This window comes from Rutilus rutilus (assembly GCF_951802725.1).
Source record: "Rutilus rutilus genome assembly, chromosome: 4".
Lineage (NCBI taxonomy): Eukaryota > Metazoa > Chordata > Actinopteri > Cypriniformes > Leuciscidae > Rutilus > Rutilus rutilus.
Window position 1 is genome coordinate 32891119 of NC_140212.1, and position 20263 is coordinate 32911381.

At 40.4% G+C, this 20263-nt stretch overlaps 1 protein-coding gene across 1 annotated transcript; it reads right to left on the reverse strand.

Annotated features, from left to right (window-relative positions):
• Positions 1 to 458: 458 nt before the first annotated feature.
• On the reverse strand, positions 459 to 19373 carry LOC311289719 (tripartite motif-containing protein 16-like). Its single transcript, XM_084407950.1, has 6 exons — positions 18729 to 19373; positions 15803 to 15898; positions 13953 to 14186; positions 2024 to 2177; positions 1826 to 1873; positions 459 to 1585 (listed from the first exon to the last, which is right to left on the reverse strand). Exons 1-6 carry the CDS (start codon positions 19299 to 19301, stop codon positions 1068 to 1070), a joined length of 1623 nt encoding a protein of 540 aa, XP_084264076.1. The 5' UTR covers positions 19302 to 19373; the 3' UTR covers positions 459 to 1067.
• Positions 19374 to 20263: the final 890 nt, after the last annotated feature.

The following is a 20263-nucleotide window of genomic DNA, read 5'->3' on the forward strand; positions in this document are numbered from 1 at the left end:
GACCAGTGATTTGTGTGCGTACGAGCCCTTTCTCTCTGTTTGGTGGCGGTCTCTTCCGCGTGCAGTGTTCCACATTTGGGGCTGCAGTGAAGTGTGTGCACGTGTGTTTGCAGTGTTTTTCAGAGAGTAGGAGAGCAGGCCCCAGCCCTGGAGTGGACGCAGAGAACAAGAACAAAGAACAAAATAAGAACAAGGAAGCAAATTACAAACAATAGGACAAATACAACAGATCAGAGACAGAAATCATATTCTGTTTTTCAGGTGCAGAAGGTTTCTTTAACATGTAGTAAGAAACACTGGCAGAGGTCATAATCCAGTGGGATTGGCTCATCTTTCAGGAAGGTCAAAGGTCATAGTATAGATCACATGGGTCAGGTTACAGTTTTCCTTCTTTCAAAATTCATATATTTCTGAGTTATCTAGATTTAACTGATGATGATTCGACTCAATCCTTGTTATTGTTTATTTATCTCATCTCAGTTTTGTCAGAGACTCAGGTCTGTAAATTCAGTTCTGTTCAGGAGGAGTTTATTTAATGTAAACTGGATTAGAATAATTATGCTCATACTTTCACTGATCAAAGGTTTACAGTATGATCAGATGATCTGGGTTTATATATTTTACATTTATTAATAACTAGACTTTTTATTTATCAATTTTACACAATTTATTTTATGGAATAACACATTTTTAATTAATCTTGTGTGTGATCATGTCAATTCAAAGGTAATTTTGATAGTCGTATAAAAATGATTTATGTAACACTACAATAAGAACTGAATGACTGTGTAATAAATAAATAAAATATTTATTTATTTGTAAAAAATCAAAGTTTGAGAAAATACACACTGTCACTCATCATGACTCACAAACACACTGATCTGACTGTCTATATGAGGATTCATTACACATTTATTCTGACATGTTATTTCACTGACAGAAGATCAGCTGCAGAATTAATGAAATGAAGAGGAAAATAAGAGACTCTATAACATCTCACTGTTACTGATTTATCATACAGCTCAAAGCATTATGGGTAGAATCTCTCTACAGTCTGTTCTCATTCATCAACACAGTTTCACTGATGAATCATCATAAACAATAAACCCAGGATAGAGCGGTTGAGTGAATGTGGTCTGGACTGTGTGGATGAGGCTCATTGTGTCAGAGACGCTGTAGAAGGACAGAGTTCCTGCACTGTGATCCACATACACTCCTATTCTACTGTTGATGGCCTTTACAGGGAGTTTAGTCACTATCTTATTGTGTCTGAATGAGTATCTGGAGGAAGAGCAGAACAAACTCCAGGACTGACCATTATATCCAAACACACACTCAATACCTGATCCCTTCCTGCTGATGCTCTTATATGACACTGATATTTCCACATCATCACTCCACTCAATCTCCCAGTAACAGCGTCCACACACACTCTCTCTACACAACACCTGACACACATCATCAAATCTGTCTGGATGATCAGGATACGGCTGATTTATGTAAGTGTTAGTAATCACTCTGTTCCCCTCAGACAGGCGGAGGCATTTATTCACTGTGTTCGGATCCAGAGTGAACTGATGAGAATCTGATGGAGAGAAAACACATCAGAATCAGGAATTATGAATCTGTCTGATCTTTTATTATAGCTGAACTCTTCATGTTCAATATATCAGTAGTGTCTCAGTACAGTTTATCAGATATCCTGTGCAAATCATCATTTACATGATCAACTCTAAAACTCTTCTGTCATGTTTTCTTTCACCTTCTACAGGAAGAACATGAAGACACTCAGTGAGTTTTTCTGCTTGTTTTATTAGTGACTTACATTTTAGGAAGTCGTTCCTGGTTCTGGGAACAATGTTGGTGAAAGTGACTGTGGAAATCAACAGACATGAAGAGTGTGATTATGTCGAGAGAAAATGATCCCTGCATCCGTTCCTAAGACATTTCTAATATGATCTTCTACATGATATGAGATGATGGAGGATGATTTCTGAGAGCTGATGAATCTCCAGGACTTTACCTCTGTCAGAGATCTTCTTCTCTTTGCAGAAATCCTCCAGTTTGTCTCTCAGCTGACGGACAGATTCTCTCACGCCATCAAAAGAGGAGAGAGAACTGAAGGGATTGTCATTTACGTCTGTAGATTCAGGAGGAGCTGAGAGAGACTGGAAACTCTACAGAAAACAGAAATCAAAGCTCATCACCTCCACACTTCATCAATAACCTGCACTACTGTCAGATTTCAGCGGCTCGTTGATCTTGACATCTTTAGTAACTTAAATATATCTAGCTCTTTCACAGCATCAGGTACATTTTTCTTCATATTCATTATATGACATTAGAGCAACAAATTATAATGTCACACACTATATGTGAACTGTCTAGTAAATTATTATTATTATTATTATTTTTATTTTTTTTGTAGATTTGCTCTGGAAAAGCAGTTCAAAGGCTACGAGTAGATTGGTGGTCAGGTTTTGTGGTTTCAAAACGCAGCATTGCTATATTTCCATATTTTTTTACTTTTTATCTCCCACTACGACAAAACCAGGATGTACTGAATGAAAGAACAGTCTGCTACTCTAGGGAACCAATGGGACTTAACTACCTTATCACGATGATGTCTACAATTAATAAAGCAGCGGGACTCTCACGCCGATTCACGAACCACAGTTTGAGAAGCACGGCTGTGCAACTCCTCTCACGCGCCGGACTGGAAACCAGACAGATTCTAATTTATATTTATAATAATTAAGATTATGACCAAGACAGGACATAGATGTGAGGGTAGTCTAAAGAGCTACTGGACTCTGACCACAGCAGACAGCGAGAAGTGGAGCAATAAATGATGTTTTATTAACAAGGTTCGGGAGGAGCACATTCAGATAATTAACACAAGTGGAGAGCACTCAGCAATCAATGGTAAGAGGTGTATATATACTCAGCAGTCTCACCTCATTCCATTGACGGTTTTACAGCATGTCTCAAACAAACTCCTCTTCCGACGAAGACGTAAACGTCACCAGGGATGCACCTTCGCACTTCGCCGTTCCCACGGTCATCCCTCCTACGCCGGTCGCCGCACTCGAGCCCCCGGCTTCTCCTCGCGGCCGTACACCGGCCCGAGCAGCCCGGCGCTCAACAAGACGCCAAGACCAGTCTTCGCTGTCCCCGGCAAGACACCCTTCTTCTTCCCCGGCTTCCTCCTACCGCTCGGCCGTCCCGACGATCCCACCTATCGGGAAATGGACCGTAGCTGGATTAAAAACAAGCACTGGGGAATTCAGACATACAGGTTTCGCGAAAAATGACCAAGGCGGAGCTGTATGATCTGTACGTTTCCTTACAGTCAACGCCCAAGACGACCCACAGGCAGAGCAAAGCCCGCAGGGCCCAAAAGTCGCCTGCCCAGTCACCACTGTCGTCTTCCCGCACAGGATCCGGATTGCTTCGTCCATCAAGACGCAGCAACAGGCCTTCAGCGAGCCTGGGCCGCGCACTAGATTCCACCATGGCACTCCCACCTCTCGATGAGGCCCAGCCCTCCACCACGGCTTCTGCTGCCACAGCGCAGCATATAGCCGGGCCCAGCGGCCTCCCCACAACCACTCAGTTTTTTACTCCCGCTGTTTATAACCCTTTTCCTTTTCAGTGGCCTCCAGCTCCTGTCGCAGACACTAGCACGAGGCGATCACCGCTAGCAGCACAGGCCCAACCATCTCAACAGTCTCACCCAACAGGTTACAACCCCGCCCACTTTCAGTGGCCTGCAGCTCCAGTAGCTCAAACAAGCACGGGTCCGCCTCCGCTTGCAGCTCAAGCCCATATTTCATCACATAATCCTTTAATTCCTTTATATCCTGCAACTAACTTTCCTTTTCAAGCCACAGCAGGTCATCCAAGCGTGAGACCGCTGCCGACATTCGCAGACCCGGCTTATACCCTTCCCAGCTCTATGTTACAACAAAAATCACCTTATTCTCTGTTCACAGCAACACAGTCGCCATGGAACCACCATCAGTATCCCAAAACATCCGCGCACAGATCCTCTCAGAAATTCAGGATGCTGGCTCCAGAGGCGGATCAATTCCCAACTCCAGTTCCTCGGTATTCAGAACTAATATTCCCGTAACCCACCCGTTAAAACCCCTGCTTGACGCATCACTCGACACTATCCTCCAAGCAGTATCTCCCAGGACCCTTCAATCCTACGTTACTGCTTGGAGATGTTTTAAAACATTCCATGTCTCTTATAACTTGCCTTTCCCTGATTTTTCTCTTCTGTCTATTACCTCTTTTATCTCCTACCTTAATATCATTAAGGGCCTACAAGTCAGGTCCATTAAAGGTTATTTAAGCGGCATCCAATTTTTCCATAAGTTGATGTACGGCGCTCCTTCCACGGAGATAAACAATTCACAAACCTCCCTCCTGATTAAAGGGATTCAAAGATCCCAGCCCACCCGCCCTGACGCCAGGCAACCCATAACGCTAGACATTCTCACCAAATGTATTCATGCCCTCCGCACAGGCTACCAGCCCCTCAATACCGCTCGCACACTCGACGCTATGTTTATCCTAGCCTTTTTTGGTTTTCTTAGATGCTCGGAACTCGCCATCACTTCCAAATTTGACCCAAAAATCCATCCCACCATCTCAGACTTATCAGTACTAGATGGCGAAACCATTTCATATTTGATCAAACAAAGTAAGACTGACCAAACCAATAAAGGTCATTTCATCTACATTTTTAACCTCGCTTCGCAAATCCAACCATACCAGTCAATTCTGGCATATCTGCAATGGAGAAGTTCTCAGGCGAAATCTCCTCTGGAACCCCTGTTTTTAGATGAATCCAAAAAACCTGTGACACGTTTTTGGTTCCAGAAACACCTCAAATCTGTTCTCCAACAGTCAGGCATTCCAGCAAAGAATTTTTCAAGTCACTCATTCCGCATCGGGGCAGCAACTTCAGCAGCCCAAAAAGGCCTCTCCCAACAGCAGATTCAAGCCCTTGGGAGATGGTCCTCCGATGCTTTCCAAAGCTATATCAGGACCAACCGGTTCCACATTAAAAAAAGCTCACCAAACCCTCAGAGTAAAAAAAAAAAAAAAAAAAAAAAGTAGAGCACTCAATCTCCTCTTTCTCCACTTTCCTGTCTCCTCTTTCTGTCCAGCGAGCATTGGTCTCACAGCGGACAGAGCGAGAACTTCCCCAGTAGAGCACTTACGTTTTCTCTTTCATCCAGCGAGCATTTGGTCTCACAGCGAATGCAGTGTGAGAAAATCTCCCGGGCAAGCACTCTTTGTTTCCGCTTCCTCTTTCCGTCCAGCGAGCATTGGTCTCACAGCGGACGGAGTGAGAACTTTCCCAGTAGAGCACTTACGTTTTCTCTTTCATCCAGCGAGCATTTGGTCTCACAGCGGATGCAGTGTGAGAAAATCTCCTGGGCAAGCACTCATTTTTCCTCTTTCAGTTTCCTCTTTCTATCCAGCGAGCATTGGTCTCCCAGCCGACGGAGCGAGAACTTTCCCGGTAGAGCACTTATGTTTTCTCTTTCATTCAGCGAGCATTGGTCTCCCAGTGGACGGAGTGAGAACGTTCCGGGTATAGCACTTACGTTTTCTCTTTCATCCTGCGAGCATTTGGTCTCACAGCGGATGCAGTGTGAGAAAATCTCCCGGGCAAGCACTCATTTTTCCTCCTTTCCGTTTCCTCTCTCCGTCCAGCGAGCAGTTGGGCTTAGCGGAAAGCGCAAATTCTCCCGATCGGCCATTGTTAAACTACAACCGCTCCCCGTTCGCAGACCAACAGGGGCCGTCAGTCCAGGCAGTGAGCCACCATTACGGGCCTCCCCGGTCAAGCATCCAGGCCCCTCGAGATGCCAGCCCGCCAAACTCGGCACTCATTTGGGGGGTCTTTAGTCCGGCGGCTGTCCTCTGCTTTAGCCTTTGGGGGGGGGGGAGTACTCTGGGTTCGGGCCGAACTCCGAGCTCGGTGCCCTCCCTCCGGACAGCACGCCAAATACGCATTAAACTTTACCCCTTCAAATTATATGTAAGTGTGAACTCGTGAAATGATGTTTTATTAACAAGGTTCGGGAGGAGCACATTCAGATAATTAACACAAGTGGAGAGCACTCAGCAATCAATGGTAAGAGGTGTATATATACTCAGCAGTCTCACCTCATTCCATTGACAGTTTTGCAGCATCCCTCCACCTCCCCTTCTCCACGCTTCTAGTCCTAAACACTTACATACGAGGGGAGTACTTTGGGTTCAGGCCAAACTCCGAGCTCGGAGCCCTCCCTCCGGACAGCACGCCAAATACGCATTAAACTTTACCCCTTCAAATTATATGTAAGTGTGAACTCGTGAAACTCACATCAAATCCTGACAGCAGTGCCCACTTTCAGATATATATAACCTTAGCATGAAATTCAACCGCAAACATATTTATAATAATTCTAATAATTGTGTTTTAGGAGCAACCAAAGAAAAGTCCACACAAGGAGATGCTTTGGCTGAACAAACTAAAAACATCAACTTCAACATCCCCACCGGCATCACATTCACAACGACTCAGTGAGTGTCAATATGCCTAATTAATAATAGCCTGCATAACAGATAATACTGTATCTCTTACAAATGATTAAATCATACTGCATGTTTATCTATTTTGAACTTCGTGTCTTGGCTTAAGCTGCTTTGAGGAACTGTTTTTGCTGAAAGTTTAAATTGTTACAAATCTTTTGCATCAATATTTCGTGTCCAATTGTTTATTATTTTTAGTGATACAACTGTACATTATGCCTTAATGGTCTGTCTTGTCTAAACTCAAAAGGTTCAAAGCCGTTTGTTGTGAACTGTTTTTCTTCAACGGATGCTTTAAGGTAGAGCTAATCAAATATTTCAACTCAAGTCAATATTTCGCATCTAATTATTTACTTGTGGCAAGTGTGCCACTTTAAGACACTATGCTGATCAATTAACATCTGTCCTCACTTTCATCTTTAACTGGTCTCTCCAACTTGGTATTGTGCCTGCTTGTTTTAAATCTGCTGTGATCATTCCAGTTCCAAAGAAAAATAGAATCTCGTGTCTTAATGATTATAGGCCTGTGGCCTTAACTTCTGTCATTATGAAAGTGTTTGAGCGTTTGATATGTAAACACCTGTCCAGTATTTCACTTGACCCCCACCAATTTGCATTTAGAGCAAATAGGAGTGTTGATGATGCAGTTTCACTCTCTTTGCATTCTATTCTTCAACATCTAGAGTTAAAATCGACATATGTACATGTCCTCTTTGTGGACTTTAGCTCTGCGTTCAACACCATCATTCCTGTGAAGCTGATCAACACTTTACAGGAGCTAGGTGTTAGAACATCACTTTGCAAATGGATTTTCAACTTTCTATGCGATAGGAAGCAGGTGGTTAAAATGGGTGATTACGTCTCACAGTCAAAGTTTTTGAACACTGGCGCCCCTCAGGGCTGCGTCCTTTCCCCACTTCTGTACTCTTTATACACACAATTCTGTCAATCACACACCAGTTCAGTTTTGTTGTTTAAGTTTGCTGACGATACCTCTGTAGTTGGTCTTATTACTAACGGAGATGAGTCTGACTACCGCAGAGAAGTGGAGGGGCTGGTGAAATGGTGCGAAAGCTTTAACTTGATTCTTAACATCTCAAAAACCAAGGAACTGGTTGTGGATTTTAGAAGGACCCCTAGTCCCCTCCCTACGCTCTCCATTAATGGGGTGGAGGTGGAGAGGGTCACTTCCTTCCAGTTCCTTGGGACCACAATCCAGGAATCCTTATCATGGGAGCTCAACACTAATTTTAAGATCAGTAAAACTCACCAGCGACTCCACTTTCTGCAGCAGCTCAAAAAGTTTAGAGTCAGCCGAGTTGCCATGACCCACTTTTAATGAAGTTTTATGTAACAAAGTTCGGGAGGAGCATGTTCAGGTAATCATCCAATCAGCACAAGAAATAGCCAGTATAAATAAAGCCTTCCCTTACCTCCTGTCTCATGACTAATTTCTCAGCATCCCGCCACCACCCCATCACCTCACATTCGGCTGGGTCTGCTCATAGATACCTATGATCTATACATTTATAGGGGGGAGTACTCTCGGGTCGGGCTGAATTCTGAGCTCGGAGCCCTCCCCCGGACAGCAAGCCAAATACGCATTTTAATATTACATCAGATTTCATTAACATGTGAACTCGTGAATAGGTCAACTATTGAAAGCGTGCTCACTTTTTCCATGCTTGTCTGGTTCGGTCACACAACCGCTCAGGACAAAAACTACTCACTACTGGAAAGAGTAGTACGCAGAGCATAAAAAATTATAGGCTGTAGTCTCCCTTCACTAACTTCACTTTTCTCCACCAGAATAATCAGAAAGGCTAAAAACATCATAGCGGACCACTCTCACCCTGCTCACCATCTCTTTAATCTCCTTCCATCAGGAAGAAGATATAGGAACATTAAGACTTCCACATCACGATTCAGAGACAGCACTTACCCTCTGGCTATCAGACATCTGAACTTGCACTGACTGCTAGCAGCACTTTATCAACTGTATGCACTATGCACTTTCTCTGCCGAGGGGTATTGTCTTTTTTTTGCGGGGTTTTGGTCTAATGTCCTACTGTTTGCTGGGTATTGTTGGTGAACATTGTCTGTTTTTTTGTTCTTATGATGTTTGTCTTTTAGGTTATTTACATCCTATAATTCCTATCAACTTGTTGACATGGCAATAAAATTTATTGAATTGAATTGAATTGAATTGAATTGAATTGTAGCCGTGTAATAAGTGGGATAATTTACCTCTGCTTCTCGTCGGGATCCTCATCACCCTGTCGGGGGTTTATTCTGAGATAACAACCGGCTGGATGTACATTATCCCTTGCATAAAATGTCTCACAAATGTTTTGGTCTGGTTTTGTTTTCATGTTTTTTTGGGGGGAGGGGGGGGGGGGGGTATTAATATATTGAATATTAATCAATATTTTTTATTAAATCTGAGAGCTGGATCACTCCTCCATAGGCTTCTAAGTTAGTTCACGTAGTATAACTGCGCAGCACTTCTGTGCTGTACGTCACACATAGGCTCACTATTGGCCAACGCTGGTCATGAGTGTGATGCGTGTGACGTACAACACAGAAGCGCTGCGCGGTTATACTACGTGAACTAACTCGAGGCCCAGAGAGAAGGAAATGAATAGTGGAATAAAGTCGTTATTTTTGTTTGTTTTTTTTCGCACAAAAAGTATTCTCGTCGCTTTATAAACTTAAGATTGAGCCACTGGAGTCACTTGGACTATATTAACGATCTCTTTAATACATTTTCTGGGCCAGCAAGTTATAGTGTCTTAGAAGCCTATGGAGGAGTGATCCAGCTCTCAGATTTAATCAAAAATATCTTAATTTGTGCTCCGAAGATGAACGAAGGTCTTACGGGGTTGGAACAACATGAGGGTGAGTAATTACTGACAGAATTTATATATTTTAAAACCTATGTTTATATTATCTAATTGCAACCAAAATTCAGCATTGTGAAAAAAAAAAGAAAAAAAAAAAAGTGTTTCGAATGGTACCATCAAGTTTCACACTGTTGTAAAAAAAAGAAAAAGTTTAAATATTAGTGAAGTTTTGACCTGTTGTTATCCGGAAGCTCAAAACATCTTCATCATCAACACTTCAGTCAACGGCTCATTCTGCTCTCATGAAATGTTTCTCAGTGAGTTTCTTGCGCAAGTCCACTATGACAGTAGGTTTCAAACTTTTTCAAGAGCGACCCTTTTTTTTTTTTTTTTTTTTTGACGTGACCCATAGGCCTATATAGGCCTATTCTTAAGCCAAGCATACAGAATACAATGTGGCTAAAGGCGCATTAGACTTTATTCTCATTTAAAAGTGCTCTGTTGTGCACAGCTGGCACAAAAATTCAGCTCAGCACTATTCTTAACAACCGCTTTTGATGATGCACGTGCAGTGGCTTATCCGTGACGCGATCGCAACGCAAAGTTGATTCTGCACTCTTTTGATCTAGCTAAAACTACAGGGATGCTAATTAACCGGTTAACCATTAACCATTGTAAGAATTTTAACCAATTAATAGCCTACTATCGTTTGCTGTATGCTTAAAAAATACACAAAAAATATTCCACAACAAATCCTTTAAATTTAATGATATTCAGAACAGAACAAGAATGGAAAAAATATCTATAAACAAGCCAAAACAAAATTTTAAGCGAAAGTGAAAGTAAGCGGCGTTGGGCTCACATAACTCTCTCATTCAAATAAATTGTTTCCATATTCGCGATTTATTTGGATGCTAAACTATTATTTATTATAGGCTTCTAAGAGCAGTTAGTAATTTTCTCTGTTTTCTTTGTCCTTTGGTTAACTTTACTGACAGAGAGAATTAGCTGCTGCCACTTTAGGACCAGCCGCTGCTGACGATCTCACGCATCCAGTAGCGCAGGAAGCAGCCCCCTCGTCATATCATCAGCACCCCCTAGTGGGGGGCTGTGAACTAACATAATATTGTACTTTAAAAACGTGAAATAAAAATAAATGGACAGCGTTAACTAACTCTCTTATGCCTAATGTAGTGAGTGTTCAAGCTACGGAGAAAATGAAATAGTTTGAATTTGTCATGCTTTGTTCCGATCAGAGCACGTGAGTGGAGAGCGCATTCCTGAATATTCCCTCGCTCATTCCGCTCAGGGTCGCTCGCTCAACCCAGAGTGGCCTGCTGCTGGTTCGAAAATATGTGGAATAAGGGCTGCCTCCGACTAAAGTTTTTTCCTAGTCGACTAGTAGTTGTTCAATTAAGCCATTAGTGGACAAATCGCCCCTTTATATTAATTTTATTACTTAAATAGGCAGGATAATACAGGATAATGAGCGTGTCCATAATATAGCCGCACTCAAGCGCACGGCCGCACGCATAAAGCTTGCCACAAAGAACCGGAAAAGTATGAATGTGTCAAAAATAGCAAGGAGACATTTAATTGTTTATTAATAAACTGGTGTTTTCTGTGTCGCTGCAAAGATGAAGTTGGCGATGCGGACTCGCCATGAACGCCAGAGAGAAATGCATGAGAAATGCACATTCATGGATTACATAATCAGAGAGTAGCCTATTTCTTTTTGTTTTGACTAGTTTCGTTTAAAAGTAGACATTTAAAGCTTTCTATAATAGATAACCTATATTTCTCAAATCTGTGAGGCACAAGTTGAGTTTCTGCGACCTCCAGTTCACGTGCAATGCAAGTGATTGTGCCGGCGCCTTATTACATTGTCTGCTATATATATTTTTTTATATCTTCTTATTTATTAAATACAGGCAATTGGTTGATAAAACATTGATCAAAATTAAGATACAATTTATACAAAACAAAAATCTTTTAAAAATAGTCTTTCTACAAAACATAACTCAATGAAGTGGTCAAAATCATGACATACCCACTCCATGTCTCCAGTCATATTGCACATCTCATGATGTATCTTTATCTTTCTCATGCTGCATATGCTCACTTTCATAAACAACATTGATTAAATAAAAAAAAATAACATTAGCCTATAATATTTAAAGATAAATATGAAACTAAATGTTTTCTTTAATAGCTACAACACATATACAGTACAGAGAAATTTCATGTCTTGTCGTCAGCTACAACATAATGACGTCACATATTTCCCAACCCAGCCCTCCGCCCCCCTCACATGAAACAGCTTCCAGCGCGCCTGCACGCATCCTATTCTCTCACTACTCTTTACTTTCATTTAAGATTTTATTTAACTAATTTAAGACTGTTCTTGTGAGGATACTCGACAAAACGGACATTTTGGCATACATGTGTGTTGTTAGTTCTAGCGCGAAAGAGAACTTGATACTGGCGCGCTCTGTGGGTTAAAAAGCATTTGCATGAATAAGAGCGGGATCATATAACGATAGCTTAAAGTCACCTGTTGTTGTTTCTGCCGTTTCATCGCCTGTACCACAACCGCGATACCACGGAGGAGCAGGACCGAGCCTATGCCGATGCGCGCGTCCACATCCAGGAACATTGCGTGCACACTATATAAATAAATAGCAAACGGGATTTGGGATTTTGAAAATTGGGGGGGGGGCATGTCCCCCCTGTCCCCATAGGAAATTACGCCCGTGGGCTTCTTTGTTCTTCACTCACGTTCCAATATCGATCCCTCTTCAAAAAAAAAAAAAAAAAAAAAAACCTCTTCACATGTGCAAAAATGTGCTTGGAAACAGCACAGTGGAGCGGTGCTTACGCTGAATGGCACGAATTGTAGGCTACTGACTATGTAATTGTAGGCTACTGAGCAGTGTAATTTTTATGTTAGGTTGACTATTTTATTTTGATAATGAACCGGCTGCGATGTCAAGATTGCAATGCTGGAATATGTTGTGTGTGTGTGAGGCGCCGGCGCGATGGAATCATAAAAATATACTCCGTTATTTTGTTCATACAGGGCATCATTCGAAACTGCAAAGTATTTATTTATATTTGTGTACACTCGCAATACAACACAACATTGTGATTTTGTAAAATAAAGAAAACAAACAAACTGCCGTCTCGGTTTCCTTTCCGTCAACTTGTTTGTGAGGCGCCGCGCCTCACAAAAATGAACCAAACTCAGCAGCATGCTGTCAGTTTTTTCTTTCATTTTATTAATCTATTAATTGTTTAAATAGCCATATTTCGCGTGTTTCTTTTATATAGGCCTATAGACTATGATTTTATAAAAACAAATTTTGTTTTTTAATTTCTTTATAGTTTCCTTAACACTAGAACTCCCAAGGCGGTCATTTTGACCGTTTTTAAATTTTACAATGTAATAACTTTGTTAAAATAAAATAAATGTGGCTGTAGGACTCTGACTTTTCCTAAATATGTGTATATTTTATTCTGACACGGTTATTTTATTAAAATCATAAAACACACAACAGTTCTGACTATTTCTACCTAGAACTACCATAACGGTCATTTTGACCGCACGCGTTATAGATATCAAAAGTCCGCTACATTGCGAGTTTCGCAGAGGGACTTCATCACACGACTGGCGAGCGAACTTCGCTCCGACCACATGGAATCAAAAGCCATACAACTGGAGGAACTGCAAACAAAATAAAACCAAGGAGATGTATCAAATGTCACAACGTGTGTGGGAGCTGCACGCGAAAGGCGGTGTTTACCTGTGTGGAATGTGCGTAAGCGTCAATGATGCGGTATGTTTGCGCCGTTCAAATGGGCAGTTAACCTGATTTTGTTCGTCAATATTTTTTGTTCACTGAAACTAATCGTTCTGAAGCAGTTCGTTTTCTTGTTTAGCTAATGTTCATGTTTTTTTCTTAGCCTGTTTGCGTGTGTGCTTTGCATTCTCGCATTCATTTGAATTAAAATTGTGTGTCCTGTTTATCATTACCTATCATTGTAGATCTATTTATTTTTAGATTTTGTATTGATTATTGAACTTATTTACAAACAGGGCTGTACTAACTGTATGAAGCTTTGACGTTTCCTAACTTTTGTGCGTGTCTATTCACGTGGTGAGTGCGGTGAAAAAAAATATTATTTTGATGCAAAATGTTCCTCAAATAGAGACACCACCTGTCGGGGCAATCTTTCTTTTGTGCTTGTTTCAAGGGCTATGACGACAGGAATTAAAAGCTTCATTGGAAAAGAGAAGGTTAACATGTACAATAGATATTACATGACGAAAATGACGTTCAATACGGCCATATGAACGTCAAAATATGAACGGTCAGAATGACCGCTATGGTCGTTCTAGTAGTTATGGAATTCCGGTAGTTCTAGTGTTAAATCATCCTGGCGACCCATTTTTTAAGACCCAGGGTTTGAAAACTGCTGCACTATGACCCTGTTCTTCTAGATCTCTGTTACCTGCAGGAAATGGATGTGATCCTGTGTGTGTGAAAGCTGCTCCAGCTCAGCGTCTCTCCTCCTCAGATCATTGATCTCCTGCTCCAGTAGCTCCAGTCGTCCTTCAGCTCGACTCACTGCAGTCTTTTCCTGATCTCTGATCCGCTGTGTCGCCTCAGAGCGGCTTCTCTCAATGGAGCGGATGAGCTCAGTGAAGATCCTCTCACTGTCCTCCACTGCTGTCTGTGCAGAACGCTGTTAGGACACACATCACAATCACACAGTGGCTTCAGTGAGTCCCAGTGGCGGTTCTAGGATTTTTCTGTAACAGGGGCCATTAAGGGGCCACGTTACATTCAGGGGCCAAATACAGGGTACATTCAAGCACACAAAATTATTTATTCAGTATGGTGCAAATACATTTCGGCAGTCATTCCTTTTTCAAACGCTCTAATAAAAAATTATGAGCCAGTAAAGTTCTTAATGATTTTTTTCATTTATTTATACTGTGCATAAAGGACACAATGCACTTCTTTCTGAATTCCACCTTTTAAGTTTAATAATCATGTCGTCGCTTATAAACAGTAAATTATTGTTAATTGTTTGGGGGTGGAATTGCATCTGTGATCGTTGTGAAGAATTCTCCAGTTGCTCTTCTCGTCGACGATTGATGGGTGGGAATCTCTAGTCTAGGCACCTCACGATTCGATTACGATTCAGAGGGTAACGATTATCGATTATTTCTTTTTATTACTTGGTACTTTTAAAGCAAAGTATTTATGATGACCCATAACGAACTTACTTCCAATACTTCCTATATTAATTTTATTAATAAAACAAATGGAAGTGATTTGGCAAGTCAACTGTAAGGATACATTTGCCAGCATTTGTCCCAACATTGCAAAGAACCAACAGGAAAATAAATGTGTGCCTGTACTAGCAGCATACTTGTAGTAAATGAATACAAACTTCAGCATATTCTGAATCTCTAGCATTTAATAATAGACTTCTAACCAACATCCTCCTGCTATTTCCAATGAGCAATATAATCCTTCAGACAAAAAAACAAACAAAAAACATTTTGCTGTAGCAAATTCACAAACAGTTTTCGTTAAAAAATATAGAATTATGAACCAGCAGCTCTCATTCAAACATATGCTTACGCATATTCGGAATAATTAGTAACATACAAAGCCGCTCTTATACACAACTAAATAATAAAGAGTTATGACTTGAAATGTTTGCTGTATACCACAATGAAAAACAGCTTATACAAAAAAAGTGAATGAACATCTGCAGAGAGCACAGTCAAAATGTAATTTTTGTGACTGGCATTGCACATATTGCAGGGCAGTATAATAGATCGGTTTACAGTATATTGATGTGAAAACTAAACAATACAGAAAGCAGCTCTAATACAAAAAATACTAAATAGGTAACAATGAAATTGGCAATTTTCCATATGTTAGCTTTTAACGAAGAGGGTGCCGTTCGAATTTGGCGCTCAGCCATCATGCGTCTGTTATGTGCGCGTCTCTGTTATGTGCACGCCACAGACTGTCCGCGCACTGCACGTCCGCTTTAGAGTTCAGACTTTTGTGTTCCGTCAATATTACATTATTAGGAAAAAAAATTATATATTTTTTTTAGAAAATCGATTTTTGACATTTGTGAATCGATTCAGAATCGTCCACGTCCGCATCGCGATGCATCTAAGAATCGATTTTTTTCCCCCACCCCTAGGAACGAGGGCCAATCAGGGGCCAATCAGATTTCAGCAGGGGCCAGGGCCCCTGTGGCCCCGCCTCTAGAACCGCCCCTGGTGAGTCCTGACTGAGACATCTCAAACTTCTCTTCTTCGGCAGACTCACCTTATGAGACGCCACAGCCTCTCTCAGCTGCTGAAGATCTTTCTCTCTCTGCTGGATCCTCTGCTGGAACAACCTCTGCGTCTCCTTCAGCTGGTGCTAAAGGACAAACCAATGAGAAGGCGGAGAAATACCAATATCTTGGAATCAAGCCCTTATCTCTGTAATACTTAAACCAGGGAAGGATGCAACTGAATGTAGCTCTTATAGACCTGTATCAGTATTGAACATAGATTATAGAATATTTACCACAATACTGGCCAAACGATTTGAAAACATATTGCCAGATTTGATAGATACAGATCAGACAGGATTTGTTCAAAATAGAACAACGCATGACAACATACGAAGAGCGTTTAAAAATCATAAATCATATGAAGCCAACAGAATCTGTCGTCCTCAGCCTTGATGCAGAAAAGGCATTTGATTCTGTGAGATGGGAGTTTCTATATGTCTCTAAAACGATTCGGTTTTAATTGTCAGGTTATCAGTTGCCTAAAATCCCTATATAATTCACCTACAGCAAGAATTAAAATTAATGGAGATTTATCAGATGGTGTTTCCCTAAAACGAGGCTGTAGACAAGGATGTGCGATGAGCGCAACGCTATTTGTATTTTTTATTGAACCATTGGCACAAGCCATCAGAGAATCAGAAAATATTATAGGAGTCACTGTATACAATACAGAATACAAAATTTGTATGCAGACGACATTTTGATGACTCTCATCAAACCTGATATTAGTTTGACAACATTAATATCCCTACTTAAAAAATATGGCTCTTATTTGGGATACAAATTAAACTGTCATAAAACTCAAATTTTAACATTTAACTATAAACCAAACAAACAGATACAAAAACATTTAAAATGTAATTGGAATAGCAGTATATTCTCTTTTACAATCTGGGAAAAAGCTCTCCACTATGTATATTAAACAAAGATGGGAAAATGAGATTGGAATGAATAAAACTGACGATTGGCTAAATATATGTGAAATCATTGCTACTACTTCCAGCTCTGACTTATGGAGAGAATTTACTTGGAAAAATACATTAAGGTACTTCATTACTCCAAAGATCAAAGAACAACATACTAAAAATTCTGAACACGGTAATTGCTGGAGGAACTGTGGACAGAAATCAGCAGGGCATTTTCACATCGCCCCTTACTGGACAGATATTATTAGATATATAAAAATGATATTGGGATTACAACTAGATGAGACTTTTTCTGTGTTTTACCTTGGAAATATACCAAATGGGACAAGAAAGGAAGACAGATATCTGCTACAAATCTTACAAGCATCAAGCAAGAAGGCCATTACACGTAAATGGCTAAACACAGACCCTCCTACTTCATCACAGTGGATAGAAATTACAAACGAAATATACAACATGGAGAAACTGACCTTTTTCTTAAGGCATGCTTCGGAAAAAGGGGAAAGTTACTGGAAGAAATGGAAAACTTTCTTTGATAAATAGATGCCATTTATAGTATAAAATATATATAATTATTCTACTTAATATGTGTCTGGGGAACATGATTCATTTTATTGTGGCTTCACATTATAGTGATTAATTTCTTCTTTGGTCGGTCTATCTGTTTTGTTACTTTAAGTTCATTTTGGTTTAAATGTAAAAAAAAAAAAATAAAAAAAATAAAAAAAAAAAAGTAAAACCTTTAAAAATAAAGTTTAAAAAAAAAGGACAAACCAATGACAGTGACAGTAACACTACCACAAAATCATCATGTGAACAGCTGATATGAAGCAAATATTGATGTGAGATCTAGTATGGAAATGTTCAAAGGCTCAAACTAGGGATGCACCGATAGCACTTTTTCCAGAACGAGTCCGATACCGATACTTTCATTTCTAGTACTTGCTGATACCAAGTACCGATAGCTGTATATTCATTACATTTGTAAAAAAAAAAAAATTTAATATTGTGTTGAGAAACCAAAATAATTTGAATCAAATGAGTTGCCTTAATTCATTTAGCAAACATTTCCTTCAGTTATTTTCACGTCTAATTGTGGCTGTTAAAATGTATTGTAGGAGTTTCTTTTACTTTCACTGTTCATTTTATTGCTTGTATATTTTATCTTTCATTAATAGCATAGTGAATATTTAGCAGAGATCAACGCTAATGATTTTTGTCTAGTATATTTTGCTGTCACTTTAAGAGCTGCACGCATCCAACATATTATTACACACGCATTTTCTGTTTCAACCGTTTACGTTCACTTAAGACATAATCAACTATATGTCACAAGGATACTTGCAGATATGGGCATTTTGACATAATACTGCGTGAATTTGTCCATTCAAGCACAAGAACTCGACAAGCCGCTGTGCATCGAATCAACGCTGCGTGTTTCGCTCGCACAGCAGATATGCGTGAACATTCATATTTTTTAAATACATTTTAGTCTCTTTTTTCGTCAATGAAATTGCATGTTGATATAATCATATTTATAGTTTAATGATGTTGGTCTCATCGTCTTGTCTTAGGGCATGTTTACACAACAGCGATGTACTAAAAACAGACAACAATGTTGTCAAAATGATCCCCGTTCACATGGATCAGTGAAAATGACTAAAAAGTCTGTATTATGTTGCAAGGCCATTAGTTGGCGATGTCACTTAACGAAAAACACAATTTATGTTTTTGTTGATTACATGGAGACGGTAAAAGCATCGCTTTTCAAAACCTTGACTTTGAAACCAGTTTTCAAAAGCTTGGTTTCAGCCACCCAAAACACTGTTGTCTTGAAAATGAACAACCAAAACGCATTCGTTTTTTCTCAGTTGAAAACACTGTTGTGTAAACATACATTAGTCATGGAAACAAAGGTAGTCAATGAACACTTTTCATCATTGATAAGTATGTCTACATTATTTCATCAGTAGTTGTAAGTTCATACCTGATTCTCTGTCCTCTGTGCTGCAGCTGATACAGTGTCGTGGTTTTTATGTTCATCCATCACACACAGCACACATATACACTTCTGATCAGTGCGGCAGAAAACCTCGAGGAGCTTGTCGTGTTTCTGGCAGATCATCTCCTGCAGTCGTCCAGTGGCATCAGTCAGATTGTGTCTCTTTCCTTTAAACCAACTCTCATGTTGTTCAAGGTGATTCTGACAGTAAGAGTTCAGACACACCAGACAGGACTTGACGGCTTTGTGTTTTCTTCCAGTACAGACGTCACACTGCACATCTCCAGCTCCAGCGTAACAGTCAGCAGCAAGTTTAGTCTTCTTCAGTTTCTCCACCACTTCAGCCAGAATGGTGTTTTTAGCTAAAGCAGGTCTTGGCCTGAAGGTCTGTCTGCACTGAGGACAGCTGTAGACTCTCTTCTCATCCTCCTGATCCCAGCAGTCTGTAATACAGATCTTACAGTAACTGTGTCCACAGGGAATGGCCACTGGATCCTTTAGGAGATCCAGACACACTGAACACAGGAACTCATCCTGAGAAAATCTGGCTTCTGCCATTTTACTGCATGAATACAGAGACACAAACACACAACAGCTCAACTATACTTCAGTTTCACTTTCCCTGAACTCGTGTTTCCTGGTTCTGTGTTTGAGTGAAGTGTGCAAAAGATAATAAAACGTCCACTAGATGTCAGTCTCAAACAGACACTCAAAGAATATACATTACAGAGAAGCAGACAACACAATTAAACGGCCCTGAATCTTTTCAGATGTGCTGGAAATTGCCATTGTTGACATGGTAATTGCAATAAAAAAAATGCAATAAAACTGTGAAATTCGTGACAGAGAGCTGGCAGACAGTTGTGCACTGAACCCTTTGAGAGAAACAGTGAACGTGTGAAAGAACTCTGGTATCAGTTTATCAAGGTAAGATGTCTGTTCAGAAACCAAACAGGGTTATGATAATGTACAAGACTGTAAAACTCTCTGTAATTTAGAGGGTAATGGAGATGGAAGCCAGACAAACTCTACATACTTTTCTTGCGTTTCTTTGCCACTATCATGAAAATCTTAAGTTATCCATGGACACTGGATTTTGTTGAAGCTGTGGCCTGAAATAAAGACGGTCCCCACTGCATGTTTGGCCCGTGTGCTGAATGCAGGAGTGGCAAGCTCTTGGAAATGCATGTCTTTAGTAACATCCCAGAGGAAGACAAACAAATTAAGGTGACCTGGTACACATGGGAAGCAACAGGAGGACTGCCGAATAAGGTCCAGAAGAGTGGCACACCAGGTGATGTACTTGATTTTCTGAAGACAGCTGCTACAATATTTCCGCATCACCATTTTGTGAAGCGAAAACAAAGTAAATTTTTCCAGGCCAAAGTATAGCAAAAAAAAACAAAAAAAAAAAAACAGACAAGGACACTGTAGTGCTGCTGGTAGACTTTGCTGAAAACTACAGGGCTGCTTGCCAAGATCAGATCCAGTCAGAAACAGGTGACAGTGTTTCCCTCTGT